The sequence below is a fragment of the Mobula birostris genome, chromosome 1 (assembly GCF_030028105.1).
Source record: "Mobula birostris isolate sMobBir1 chromosome 1, sMobBir1.hap1, whole genome shotgun sequence".
NCBI classification, from domain to species: Eukaryota; Metazoa; Chordata; class Chondrichthyes; order Myliobatiformes; family Myliobatidae; genus Mobula; species Mobula birostris.
The window spans coordinates 145,770,769-145,785,263 of record NC_092370.1 but is presented as its reverse complement, the minus strand read 5'-3'; the positions used below and the strand labels follow the sequence as shown (position 1 = coordinate 145,785,263).

The 14,495-nt window shown below is 41.1% G+C and overlaps 1 protein-coding gene across 4 annotated transcripts in view; it reads left to right on the top strand.

The window, feature by feature from the left end:
* The window catches only part of LOC140200264 (dual specificity calcium/calmodulin-dependent 3',5'-cyclic nucleotide phosphodiesterase 1A-like), a 293,234-nt gene that overhangs the window by 236,303 nt on the left and 42,436 nt on the right, over window positions 1–14,495 (top strand). For 2 of the 4 annotated variants that reach the window (XM_072263338.1, XM_072263327.1), the window contains exon 16: window positions 11,228–11,305. The exons of the other annotated variants lie outside the window; for them this stretch is intronic. In XM_072263338.1, the coding sequence (XP_072119439.1) occupies window positions 11,228–11,305 (78 nt within the window). The remainder of the gene's footprint in view (window positions 1–11,227; window positions 11,306–14,495) is intronic. 4 annotated transcript variants of the gene reach the window in all.

Here is a 14,495-nt window from a genome sequence, read left to right as displayed (position 1 = left end):
TATTATTAATGTCTGGTGGAGATAACAGTTGCTTTTTTGGATTCTAATTCTGCCTCAAGTCCTGCGGTTGAAAACCTTGGCTTGTAGATTTAAAATGAAAGTTGAGTTTATTGTTAGTTACACAAGTCCATGTATGCACAGGTGCAATGAAAAACTTACTTACAGCAGCATCAGTGGCACGTAGCACCAGATAAGCAGCATTCCTAAGAAAAGAAGTATACATAAACTATATACTCTTTTTATAAGTAAGAACACAATCAGAACAAAAGATGTTATATTGAATAAGGTGTGTTCATTTGGTGATATGCTTGAATGCACACTGTTTCTTTAGCCCACAAGGACCAATATGATTAGATCTTGCACATCGTGAACTGAAAGGCCTTTATTGAACAAATGAATTTAGGGTCAAGCCACTGGGGGACTGGTAACGATGGGGCAACAAGGATAGGATCAGCTTAGAGCTTGGTGGGGACGGAACACTATTGGTTTGGAGAGGTAACCTTGTGGCAGGGACCAGTGGCCATGGACGAAGGTCAGCCCAGTGGACAAGGAGGGGTACTGAACTTTCTGATTGGTTGTGTTCTGTGTTGTTCTACTGAGAATTGTAGGCATGCTGTATTAGTACTGGAATGTGTAGACTGCCCCCAGCACATTCTTGGTTGGTTATTAATGTACACAATGCATTACATTATACATTTCAGTGTCAATAAACACATTTTAATTCCACATCCCATTCCCATTCCGACATGTCTATCCACGGCTTCCTCTGCTGTAAAGATGAAGCCACACTCAGGTTGGAGGAACAACACCTTATAGTCCGTCAGAAATCACCTATCACCTTCCTGCTATCCTCCTTCCCTTCCACCCACCTTTTTATTCTGGTGTCATCCCCCTTCCTTCTCAGTCCTGAAGAAGGGTCTTGGCCCGAAATATCAACTGTTTATTCATTTCCATAGATGCTGCCTGACCTGCTGAGTTCCTCCAGCATTTTGTGGGTGTTGTTTTGTATCTGATCCCAGCTCTTCCTCTCACAGTGTCTTACAGATATCAATCATCTCTGTGCAAAAAAAAATATGCCTTAGACCCCTTTAATATCCCCTTGTTCTTACCTTAAACCTGTGGCCTCTAGTAAGGCATTTGTATGTTCTCTCCATGACTGAATGGGTTTCCTCCCACATTCCAAAGACATACAGCTTAGGGCTAGTAAGTTGTGGGCACGTTATTTGGTGGTGCCAGAAACATGACGACACTTGTGGGCTACCCCCAGTGCATCCACATATTGCTTTGGTCATTGATGCAAACCAAACATTTCACTGTAAGTATCGATGTACGTCTGATATAATCTTTAATCCTTGGAGTTTCTCCAGTAACTTCCTACGCTGGCACAAGGCTCACAAGTTATCAAGCTTACCTATGTCCTTCTTAAATTAAAGAACAGTACTGCCTGTCCTGAGGAAGGATCTTGGCCTGAAAAGTCAACTGTTTATTCATTTCCATAGATGCTACTTGACCTGCTGAGTTCCTCCAGCATTTTGTTTGTGTTGCTTTGGCTGTCACAGGAAGGATGAAATAGGATTAGACTTATGAATTTTCAATGAATACTCACTTGTCAGTACTCACTTGGGCCTATTTCTGTACACTATGACCCTATGAAAACTTTGGTACTTCAATTTCTAGAAACTGAGTAACTATGACATTTCATTTGCTCCACTAACCATGATCAACATTACTGGACTTTCCTCCGAAAGCAACTAGTGAGAGGGAGAGGAAGACAAGTCACACACAAGTAGATGGCGCCGAACATTCCCCCAATCCCCATCCTCCACTTTCGTACCCGTCAACTTCAAACTTGCTTGATGCCTCAATCGGAGAAAACTAATAGAGTTGATCATGAGTTTTCTAAAAAAAAAACGGTATCATTTCTTTTTGCAAGTGATCTAATACCTAAGGAAAACTACATGAGAGGTGGGATTAGCTCGCCTTGCATCATACAGTGTATAATAATTAGGGTTAGTGAATTGGTATGCTAGTGATTGCTACCACACAGAAACCAGCAATTTCACTGCCGGGGAAACCATGTACACTAAACTTGAGGTCATGCACAAATATCAACTGAACGGCAGAGATTTTTCCTTACATTTTCCTTTGGATCATTTCCATGAGTAGAACAGAGGACAGAGGTCTTTAGTCGGCATTTCTACTATCAAAATCAGATTTAATATCACTGGCATATGTCATGAAATTTGTTGTTTTGCAGCAGCACTACATTGCAATACATAATAAAAAACTATAAATGACAATAAGAAATATATTTTAAAACATTAAATAGTGCAAAAAAAGAGAAAAGCAAGAAAAAAGTGAGATAGTGTACATGGGTTCAATGTCCTTTCAGAAATCTGATGGCCGAGGGGAAGAAGCTGTTCCTGAAATGTTGAGTGTGTCTTCAGGCTCCTGTACCTCCTCTTTGATGATAACAATGGGAAGAAAGCATTACCCAAGCGCTGGCGGTCCTTAAAGACGGATGCTGCCTTCTGAAGATATCCTTGATGTTGGGAGGCTAGTGCCCATGATGGAGCTGGCTGAGCTTGCAATTTTCTGCGGCCTTTTCTGATCCTGTGCAGTGGCCCCTCCGTCCTACACCAGACGGTGATGCAACCAGTTAAAATGCTCTTCATGATGCATCTGTAGAAATTTGAGTGTCTTTGGTGACATACCAAATCTCCTCAAACTCCTAATGAAATATAACCGCTGTTGTGCCTTCTTTGTAATCACATCAATATGTTGGGCCCAGGATAGATCCTCAGAGATGTGGACACCCAGGAGCTTGAAAGTGCTCACCCTTGGCACTGCTCATCCCTTGATGAAGACTGGTTATGTGTTCTCTTGACTTCCCCTTCCTGAAGTCCACAATCAATTCCTTGGTCTTACTGACGTTGAGTGCAAGGTTGTTGTTGCAATGCCATTCAACCAGCCAATCTATCTCGCTCCTATCACTTGCTCCTATCTCTATCACCACTCATCACCATCTGAAATTCTGCCAACAAAAGGCAAAAAGCATGTGGACAACAGACTGAGTATCTGTTGTGTCATCATCAAATGTATTGATGGCATTTGAGCTGTGTCTAGCCAAACAGTTGTGGTTGTAGAGAGAGTAAAATAATGGGCTGAGCAAGCATTCTTGAGGTGCGCCAGAGCTGATTATCAGCGAGGAGGAGATGTTGTTTCCGATCTGCACTGACTGTGCTCTCCTGATAAGAAAGTCAAAGATCCAGTTGCAGAAGGAGGTACAGAGGTTTTGAAGCTTGTTGATTAATACTGAGGGTATGATGGTGTTGAATGCTTAGCGGTAATCAGCAAACAGCAGCCTGACTTAATTATGGCTACCAGCCAGGTGATCCAAGGCCAAGTAAAGAGAGAGCCAGAGTGATTGTATCTGCTGTAGACGTATTAGCTAAGCAAACTATTGAGCAAACTCTTCCCTTACAGTGCTGTGGAATGAGGACTGGATTCAAATCACATTCCACTTCAGTCCTTCCAGACTAAATGAAGGATCTCCACCTTTTTTCCTCCACAGATGCCTCATGACCCTTTAAGTTCCTCAAGCTCTTTTGTGTGTTGCCCCACATCCCAGCATTGGCAGTTCTTGTGTCTCCACTGTAGTCCTTTCCCAGGAAGGGTACAATTCTCATTTACCATAATAGGGAGCAGTTTTATAAGTCTTTGGAAGAATCTGGACAGATCACTTTTCAGAAGGCTCAAGACCACAGGCAACTTAGAAACATAGCAACCCTACAGCACAATACAGGCCCTTCCACCCACAAAGCTGTGCCGAACATGTCCTTACCTTAGAAATTACCTAGGGTTACCCATAGCCCTCTATGTTTCTAAGCTCCATGTACCTATCCAGGAGTCTCTTAAAAGATCCTATCGTATCCTCCTCCACCACCGTCGCTGGCAGTCCATTCCACGCACTCACCACTCTCTGCATAAAAAAACTTACCCCTGACATCTCCTCTGTACCTACTTCCAAGTACCTTACAGCTATGCCCTCTCATGCTAGCCATTTCAGTCCTGTGAAACAGCCTTTGACTATCCACACAATCAATGCCTCTTGTCATCTTATACACCTCTATCAGGTCACCTGTCATCCTCTGTCACTCCAAGGAGAAAAGGCTGAGTTCACTCAACCTATTCTCATAAGGCATGCTCCCCAATCCAGGCAAAATCTCCTCTGCACGCTTTCTATGGTTTCCACATCCTTTCTGTAGTGAGGCGACCAGAACTGAGCACAGTACTCCAAGTGGGGTCTGACCAGGATTTTGTATAGCGGCAACATTATCTCTCGGCTCCTAAACTCAATCCCATGGTTGATGAAGGCCGATACACCGTATGCCTTCTTAACTACAGAGTCAACCCGTGCAGCAGCTTTGAGTGTCCTATGGACTTGGACCCCAAGATCCCTCTGGTCCTCCGCACCGCCAAGAGTCTTACCATTAATACTATATTCTGCCATCATATTTCACCTACCAAAATGAACTACCTCACACTTATCTGGGTTGAATTCCATCCGCCACTTCTCAGCCCAGTTTTGCATCCTATCAATGTCTCTCTGTAACCTCTGACAGCCCTCCACACTATCCACAACATTCCCAACCTTTGTGTCATCAGCAAATTTACTAACCCATCCCTCCACTTTCTTGAGTGGAGTATCATAATTTAAATTTAGAATAAAATGTAGCGAAATGAGACTGCAGGCAGAGAACTGGTGCTATCCAAATTAAAATGAGCTGAGTACTTCTTTCTTTGTGTGAACAATAACTAAAGAAATACTCTACCTATCAACCACTGCTGAATAGTAACAGAGGACAACATTGCACCTTGTGGAGGAAGAACTTAAAGCAATACAATCTCATATCTAAAATAAGTCAATCAAATCTGTTCAAGGAAACAAACATTGAAAATATTTTGAAGTAAATAAAGATTATGATGTTCTGTGGAACAGTAATATGTTAACCAAACAACCACACTTCATTTCCAACCTGATACAGAATTCAGTTTCTCATTCATACTGTAATTCAACAGAAAAGATCTTGACTGACTGCTTGTTCTGAAAATCAGTGAGCTAACTTTCCTTCATTTTCTTGTCAGGCTGGAGATACAAAATTTATCTGTATGTGTACAGCAGTAACTTGAATGTTGAACGGTCTAGACAGAATGGATATGAAGAGGATGTTTCCTATAGTGCGGGAGTCTAGGACCAGAGGGCACAGTCTCAGAATAGAAGGATGTCCATTTAGAACAGAGATGAGGAAGAATTTATTTAGCCTGATGGTGGTGAATCTGTGGAATTCATTTCTACATACAGCTGTGGAGGCCAAGAAATATTTAAAGTGGAGCTTGATAACTTCTTCATTTGTCAGACCATCAAAGGTTACGGGGAGAAGACAGGAGAATGGGGTTGGGAGAAATCATAAATCAGCCATGATAGAATGGCAAAGCAGATTCGATAGGCTAAATGCCGTAATGTTGCTCTTGTATCTTGCGGTTTTATGATCTATCTGTAAATGACCTTAAACTGCCAGTGAATCACTCTAGCAGTCCTAGAAATTGAATGTCCACTTACATCAGGTACAGGATGCTTAAAGTCCAGAATTCTGATTGAGCCGCATGTCAGCTGTGAAATTAACTCCTGCTGATTATCTCATATGTCATTGACAAGCAACTCGACAAGTTAGAGAGAAGTGTCCAACTCCAGATTAGTTATCAAATGAGATCACATTGCAGACCGTGCAATATAACTATATGTTAATTTATCATTAAGTAACAGAGCAATTTAGTTTCAGAAGTAGAACACATCATATACCACCAATGAGCACAGCTACAAGGTGCACTGCCAAAAACAGGGAAAATTGTAAAGCATCAAAAGCTAAATATTCAATAGCTGAAATGTCAGCAGTTCAAAAGTATTCATCCCCCTTTGCTCAGTATTTAGTTGTACCAGCTCTTGCAGCTGCTCTAACCAGTCATCTTTTTATTAGCTTTGCATAACATGATGAATCAAGATTTGTCCATTCCTTCTTGTAAAATTGCTCAAACTATGCCAGGTTAGTTGGGGAGTGGTGGTGGACAGCACTCTTACCAGAGATATTCGATCGGGTTAAGGTCAGGACTCTGGGCCACTGAAGGACATCGATTTTCTTCATTTGAAGACACTCCATGGTTGCTCTGGCAGTGTGCTTTGGTCATTGTCCTACTGAAAGACAAACCTCCTCCCTAGTTTAAGCTTTCTGGCAGAGGCTAGCAGGTTTTTATTCAGGAATTCTGTATTTATCAAGATTCATCTTCCCATGAATCTTGACCAGATTTCCAGGCCCTGCTGCTGAGAAGCATCCCCATAGCATGATGCTAACTCCACCATGCTTTTGAGGTAGGGGTAGTATTAACTGACGGAAGCGCAATATTAGATATGCACCACTTGTACCACTTAATGTTGAGGCCAAAAAGTTCCACTTTAGTGACATCTGACCACATCACCTTCTTTACAGTATTTTCTAAGTGATACTTTGCAAAGTCTTACAGGCTTTTTTTTTAAGCCAGCTTCTTCCTTGCCACTCTTACATAAATACCCTTATTGTGCAAGGCCTTAGAGATTGTGGAGCTGTGAATTTCATTTCCAGTTGCATCCACTGACTTCTACAGCTCACTCAGAGTGACTGTTGGCATCACAGTAGCCTGTCTTACGAATACCATTCTTCTCTGGCAGCTAAGTTTAGAGGGGCAGCCTGACTTAAGCAATGTGGTTATAGTTTCATATTTTTTCCCACTTTTTCGTGATGGATTGCACTGAAGTCCAAGGTATGTTCAATACCTTTGAGATGGTCATGTACCTTTCCTCAGATTTGTGCTTCTCTATTATCATTTCCCTGACTTGTTTTGAATGCTCTTTTGTCTTCATTTTGATTTGATCTGTTGAAAATCTACCATACTGTTGGACCTTACACGGAGAGAGAGAGAGGATAGGGATGTATTCAGGTAATCCTCCAATTTTCTACAACAACAAATTGAGTTGATTTGACATGATTCACAAAGTTTTGTTTATTAGCTTAAAAAACCTACTTCAATACATTTTTAAGTTAGAAAATGAAGCAGTAAAATGTGGAAATGGGTTTGGGAGCTGAGGATTTTTTCAAGGCAATTTATACTTATCTTGATAATAAATTAACTTTCAACTTTGATATAAGCTGTGTCAATCAGAGAAAAAGCAATATGCCGCAAGATTTTCAGAAAGTTTTAAGATGAACTCATGATTGCACTTCATCTTGTGTTATGAGGTAATTTGATTGTTATCGTACGGTCACCAGTGGAAAGCTTTTTGACATTGCCTACGAAGGTTAATAAAGGATTATGCATACTTATTAAGGGAAAAGTTCCCTGAAGTTCGTCATTGGGCGGAAAAGATCAATCATGTGACCATAACATAAACCCTGCTGGAAACATAACCAGTGTCCAGAGATACCCTATGAAACATGGCTTATTTATTTATTGATTGATCGATTGAGATACAGCACAGAATAGGCCCTTCCGGCCTTTCGATCCGCATAGCCTAGCAACCTCCAATTTAATCCTAGCCTGCTCACAGGACAATGTACAATGACCAATTAACCTACCAATCGGCATGTCTTTGGATTGTGGGAGGAAACTGGAGCACCCGGAGGAAGCCCTCCTGATGTGGTCATGAGGAGAACATACAAACTCCTCACAGGCTGTGGCAGGAATTGAACCCGGGTTGCCAATACTGTAAAGGGTTGTGTTAACCAATAAGCTACTATGCGGTCTCAGATTTAAATCTTGGTTATCAATTGTTTGTGATTATCAATGACAGTAGTTAGTTTCTAGTAAAAAAAGGCAAAATGCTGCTATTTGAAAGTTTGTTTCTTCCTTCCTACGACTTGCCATTCCATAGTGTGGAGAGGCCTATCCTTTAATTGTTGATAATTTCAGAAACCTTGCAATCTATGTAGGCTTTACCATGTTAAAATCGCACCAATGATACAGAGATTTATATGACTATTAAGGGAATAATATGAACATTAAAGGAAAATTGGCCCATGCCCAAGAATCTCGATGGCTTCTTGCAAAACTACTGAGCAACTACATTCAAAGATGGGCATTCCACCAAGTACACTCATTTTGGCAGTGTCTGCATACACTTCTTCAGAAGTGACCTGCCATTTTATCACCATGTATGACTAACCCAGTGAAAAAGTATTCAAAGGCAATTACACAGAAACTTGTAAAACTTAGATCTAAGCCATTATAGAAACAGATCTTATACAACTGGACAGCTACAGTGTATAGGTAAGCAGGTAACTCCATTTGATGCTTAGCCACATTGCGATCTTAGATCACAATACCATGTGAACAACACAGGTCAAACATTCATGAAACTACCCACTATCATTTAATCTGGATTGTGAATCTCAAGCGCTCAGAAAAAAACAAGTCTGTAGGAAAGAGTTATTAAACTGGAGAGAATCCATTAATGAGTTACGGGGAAGTTGTTCAGATTCATGGGACTATGTTATAGGGAGAAGCTGGACAGGCGAAGACATTTTTCTTTGGAATACAGGAAACAGAGAAGTGATCTTATAGGATTGTATAAGATCATGCAGAGTGAATATACTTATCGTTTCCCCAGGATTGTGGAATCACAAACCAGAGAACATGAGTTTAAGGTGAGGGGGGAAAAATTTTAACAGGAACCTGAGGGACAACCTTTTTTAACAGAGGGCATATGGAATTAACTACCAACATAAGGTGCTTGAGGCAGTTACAACAAAAACCTTGAAAAGACAATTGGACAAGTACAATGGATGTGAAATGTCCATAGGCTAAATAAGGCTAGCTTGGATAGGCAGCTTGATGACTGTAAAGCTTCAAATTGTCAAGCATTCACCATCATAGGAGTGGAAACCTGCCTCGTATCGAAGTGATTTCGTAAGCATATTAAACAACAAGTAAAAAAGGAAAGGCTAAGAAATCAGAATTTATTTTTCCAGTTAGAGGATAGAATGTTATTATTGTGAATATCAATAAATTCCTAATTGTAAAAATTATAATTTCTACATCTATAAAAAGTTACCATCGAAGTTACTTGTGCCTTTGCGCTGCTGAACATTCCACAAACAGTCCTGATGAAGGGTCTCGGCCCAAAACATCGACTATACTCTTTTCCACAGATACTGTCTGACCTGCTGAGTTCCTCCAGCATCTTGTGTGTGTGTTACTTGGATTTCCAGCACCTGCAGATTTTTTTCATGTTTTGGATTCCACAAACATGATGGACAGCACTCTAGCATTTAATGGTCATAATTTCACAAAGTGATCTCTTGAGTGCTTTCAAAACTGACATGTTTATTGTAGTACTTCCCAATGTTTGCTCCCATGTTAATGTCCAAATATGCATATTGATCTCAGGAACATGGAAACATGGTTGCCTGGTTCTTACATCCTGCCGCATGCTCCTAAATGCACATGGTTTTCTGCTATTCCATTCACCATCATCATTATGCGCTGTGTCGTATGACATCATCATTGTGTGCCATGTCATATGACATCATTATGTGCCCTGTCATATGACGTGGGCGATCATGGTCTTTGACCATGATTGTTCTTGGCAAATTTTTCTACAGAGGTCATTTGCTATTGCCTTCTTCTGGGCAGTGTCTTTACAAGACGAGTATTGTCAATACTCTTCAGAGACTGCCTGCCTGACGTCAGTGGTGGCACAACCAGGACGTGATATGCATCAGATGCTCCCGTGACTCCTGATTGGGAGGAGGGGGCTAAGCAGGCACTACTCGAGAGTGACCTGCAGGCTAGTGGAGTGAAGGAGCACCGTACATCTCCTTTGCTGGAGATGCATTTCTACCCCGTCACACTTATATTCAGCCCACTTAGTAATTTGTTGTTTCTGCTGCAGAGTGTTTAGATTACAGGCTGATCTTTATTGCACACTACTCCATCAAAAGCGTGGTTTAGAAAAAAAAATTCTGCTCAAATTCTTGAAGGCTCAGGATGAAAAATATTTAATAGGATCAGTTTATGTTATACTGCTTAATGTAAGGGACTTGCAGAATTTGGGAGAAGCGTTCTCACTTTCCTCCGGTACTCTGTGACCATGTGTGGGAATATTGGTGAATGTCGTACTTGACCCATCAGATTTGATGCCAGCTTTGCTACATCTGCATTAATAGTTGCGTGGCTCATTCTGTGAGTGTATGATGGGGATAAATATCAGGCTGTTTCAGTCTACTGTTATCATGCAAGTTCTTAACTATTCTAATCCCCACGTCCTGCTCCTGGTCCATTACATCGATTTTATTAGTACTAAAATGTTATCAAATTGCCTATATCCACCAGCCTTTCAGTCAGTGTGTTCATATTTCAAATTCTCATTGTGTGAAAACAATGTTCCTCAAATCTTCTCTGTTTACTATTCCTGACTTTGAACCTACATTCTCCAGTTTAAAACTTTAAAAAAATTATTCACTCAGCTTTTTCCATAGATCCAGTCTCCCTTCATAGCTGAAATGCTTCATCCCAGCAACATCCTGGTGAATTACATTTGTACCCCCTCCCCAGTGCATTTACATCTTTCAATGGTGTGACAAGAACTGTGCACAACACTGCAACTGTGGCCTAATTATTGTTTTATAAATACGTAGCATAATCTTTCTGTTCTTGTATTCTTTGCCTTGGCCAGGCTTGCTTACCTGTGCTACAGCCTTCACGAGTGTTTGGACTTGTGCACCAAAGTCCCTCTGTTCCTCAGTACTTCATAGTACTTTTGATTTTTCCTAGTCTTATTCATGCTTCTAAATTGCATCACTTCACAAATCTCAATTAAGTTTCATGTGCTACTGCTCTGCTCATCTTGCTAGCTCATTGGTATCGTCTGTTGTTAAAGACAACTCTCCTCTCTTATTTTTCAGTCATCTTCAAACTTGTCAATCATAACTGCTACATTCACATCTAGACTGTTAGCATACCTAACAAACTATGTGTCTTGCTCCTGATCCCAGAAAGACCAGAGGGATGCGATTGCTGCTGGATTTGACTTGGAAGGCAGTGGTCCCTGTGCCATAGCTGTTCTATTATTCTGTGATTCCATAAGTAGAACCTTTTTTTATGTAAGTTTTTTAATGTTTTGCATGTTTAATTTTAGGTGAGTTAAGAAATGTCAAGGCTAAGTCAGAACAAATTAAGGATTCCAGTAGGGAAAGTAACCAATTGGAAGTAAAAGGTAGGTTTGTGTTTTTGCACAAATTCATATTCTATTTTAACACCATATATCTTGTTTTCAGTAACTCAAGAAATACATTTTCAATATTTAAAACATACATTATCCACCTGGTTGTGTTACTTTATGGAGACGTTCTCCTCTACCTTGCTTAAAACTCCAAACAATCTACCTCTCTGAAATAAGCATTTGGATAAGCATTTTGTTACAGCAGCCTATTTTGTTTCCTCATGCTTCAATGTTTTTGTTATGCATGGGGAGTTACAAAAATGCAGATAGAAGTTGTTGTTACCTTTATTTATTGCGTTATCATCAAGAAGATATGAGAGTGGAAAGCAAAAAAAATTCAGTTAAAACATTGACATTTTTTGTAGCGGTCATAAATTTGAAATATTACAATTGTAAACACAAGACTTTCTGCTTGTGCTGGAAACTTTGAGCAGCATACGGAATGGTTAGTTAGGCGGCATCTATGGACGGGAATAAGAGGTCAACATTTTGGGTAAAGACCCTTCATCAGGACTCAAAAGGATGGTGGCAGAAGCCAGAATAAGAAGGTGGGATGAGGAGAAGGTGTACACGTTGGCAGGTAATACATGAAACCAGCCAAGGGGAAAGGTGGGTGAGTGAGTGGAGGGAGGTGGGAAGAAGTTAGAAGCTCGGAGGTGGTAGGTGGAAGAGGCAAAGGGCAAAATAAGAAAGAATCTGATAGGAGAGGACAGTGCACCATGGATAGAAGGGGAATGAGGAGTGCCAGAAGGAGAAAATGGGCAGGTGAACAGAAGAGAAAGGGTGAAAGTGGAAGCGGAATGGGAAAAGAGAGAAGAGAAGGGGGGAGGGAGGGGTGAGGAAAATAATGCAAGTTGGAGAAACCCATGTTCATGTTAGCTGGAATAATTGTGTCCAGATCTACAAAAGTGGCCACTTCATTAGGTACAGAAATGAAACCCAGTGTGGTTTTCTGCTGCTGTAGCCCAGTCACCTCAAGGTTTGATGTGTTGTGCATTCAGAAATGCTCTTCTGTATACCATTGTTGTAACACATGGTTATTTAAGTTGCGGTCGCCTTCCCCTCATCTTGAATCTGTCTGGCCATTCTCCTCTGACCTCTCTCATTAACTGGGTGTTTCACCCATAGAACTGCCACTTACTGGATTTTTTTTTTTGTTTTTGCACCATTCTCTGTAAAATCTAGAGACTATTGTGTATGAAAATCCCAGGAGATCAGCAGTTTCTGAGATCCTCAAACCACTCCGTCTGGCACCAACAATCATTACACGGTCAAAGTCACTTAGATCACATTTCTTCCCCATTCTTTTGTTTGGTAAGAACAACAATTAAACCTCTTGACCATGTCTGCATGCTTTTATGCAGGGGTCCCCAACCTTTTTTGCACCATGGACCGGTTTAATATTGACAATATTCTTGCGGACTGGCCGACTTTCGGGGGGGAGGGTGTGTGGGGTGTTCAAGTAGGGTTAAACTCACCTCAACATGTCTTTTACAGTTAGGGTTGCCAACTTTCTCACTCCCAAACAAGGGACAAAAGTAGCAGTCAAATATGGGACACTTGTGTTTACCCCAAGAAAGACTAACATGACCATGAAGCCTTGCGCGGGTACCTGTGTTTCCAACATGCTCAGTTTTTTATTATCCAACATCTACAGCCACCTATTTCAATTCTACTTCCTGTTCCCATCCCGACGTGTCAGTCCATGGCCTTCTCCACTGCCGTGAAGAGGCCACACTCAGTTTGGAGCAGCAACACCTTCAATTCCATCTGGGTAGCCTCCAACCTAATGGCACGAATATCAATTTTGAACATAGAACATAGAAAATATATAGCGCAATACAGGCCCTTCAGCCCACAATGTTGTGCCGACTATATGACCTACTCTAGAAGCTGCCTCAAATTTCCCTACTGCATAGCCCTCTATTTTTCTAAGCTCCATGTACGTATTTAAGAGTCTCTTAAAAGACCCTATTGTATCCATCTCTACCACTGTCGCTGGCAGTGCACATTCCACGCTCCCACATTGAACTTCTAGGAATTGCTCCCCCTTCAACAATCCCTTTCCTGTTTCCATCTCTCACCTTATCTCCTTACCTGTCCATCACCTCCCTCTGGTGCTCCTCCCCCTTTGCTTTCTTCCATGGCCTTCTGTGCCCTCCTATCAGGTTCCCCCTTCCTCAGCTATTTATCTCTTTCACCAATCAACTTCCCAGTTCTTTACTTCACACTCCTCCCCCTCTCCTGGTTTCACCTATCACCTACTACCTTGTACTTCTTTTTCCACTCCCCTTCTTAATTTGGCTTCTTCTCTTTCTTTCCAGTCCTGATGAAGGTCTTGGCTCAAAACAGCGATTGTTTACTCTTTTCCATAGATGCTGCCTGGCCTGCTGAGATCCTCCAGTATTTTGTGTGTGTTGATATACCGCCTTTTGCTTATTTTCACTGTACAGAACAAGCTCAGATAGAACTGTGGTATGCTCTGGAGAATAAACCATAAACACTGGAAATACATTTATCTGTTCCATAGCCTTTGTTGTGGTCTGTGCTCTCAGTCACTTCTTGATATCAGAAGGGGTGAATAATGGCCTCAGTAAAATGAATTCAGGATATAGTTGATTGACTCCTCTGTTTACAGATGGCTGCAAATTCTTCAGGCATGTGATTGTCACTTAAGTTGAGCTGTGGTACCACTGAGACAGAGAATATTATTGCCACCTCCTCCTCCAATAGTCATTTAATTCAACATCACCATTCATTGTAGGAAATGGCAAGCCTTTGGATGTTTGAATTGATCTATTGGCTTTGGGATTATTTAGCTCTATTTCATTGCTACTTCTGTTGTTTAGTTTGCATGTTCCACTCCCATCAGGGAAGAAGCTACTCAGCACCCATGCCAGGAGCACTAGACTGGAACACAGTTACTTCCCCCAAGCTGTCAGGCTGATCAAAGCCTCCACCCATTAACCCACTCCACCGCCACTACATGTACATCACCCTTGTATATAACAGTTACCTACAGGAATATATTTAGTTTTATAGGATTGCTCTTATATTTAGTTTTTTGTTTCTTTATGCTATTTGTGTTTTTTTTTAATGTTGCGTCAGGTTCAGAGTAACAATCATTTCTTTCTCCTTTACGCTTGTGTACTGAAGAGTGACAATAAACTATTCTGAATCTTGA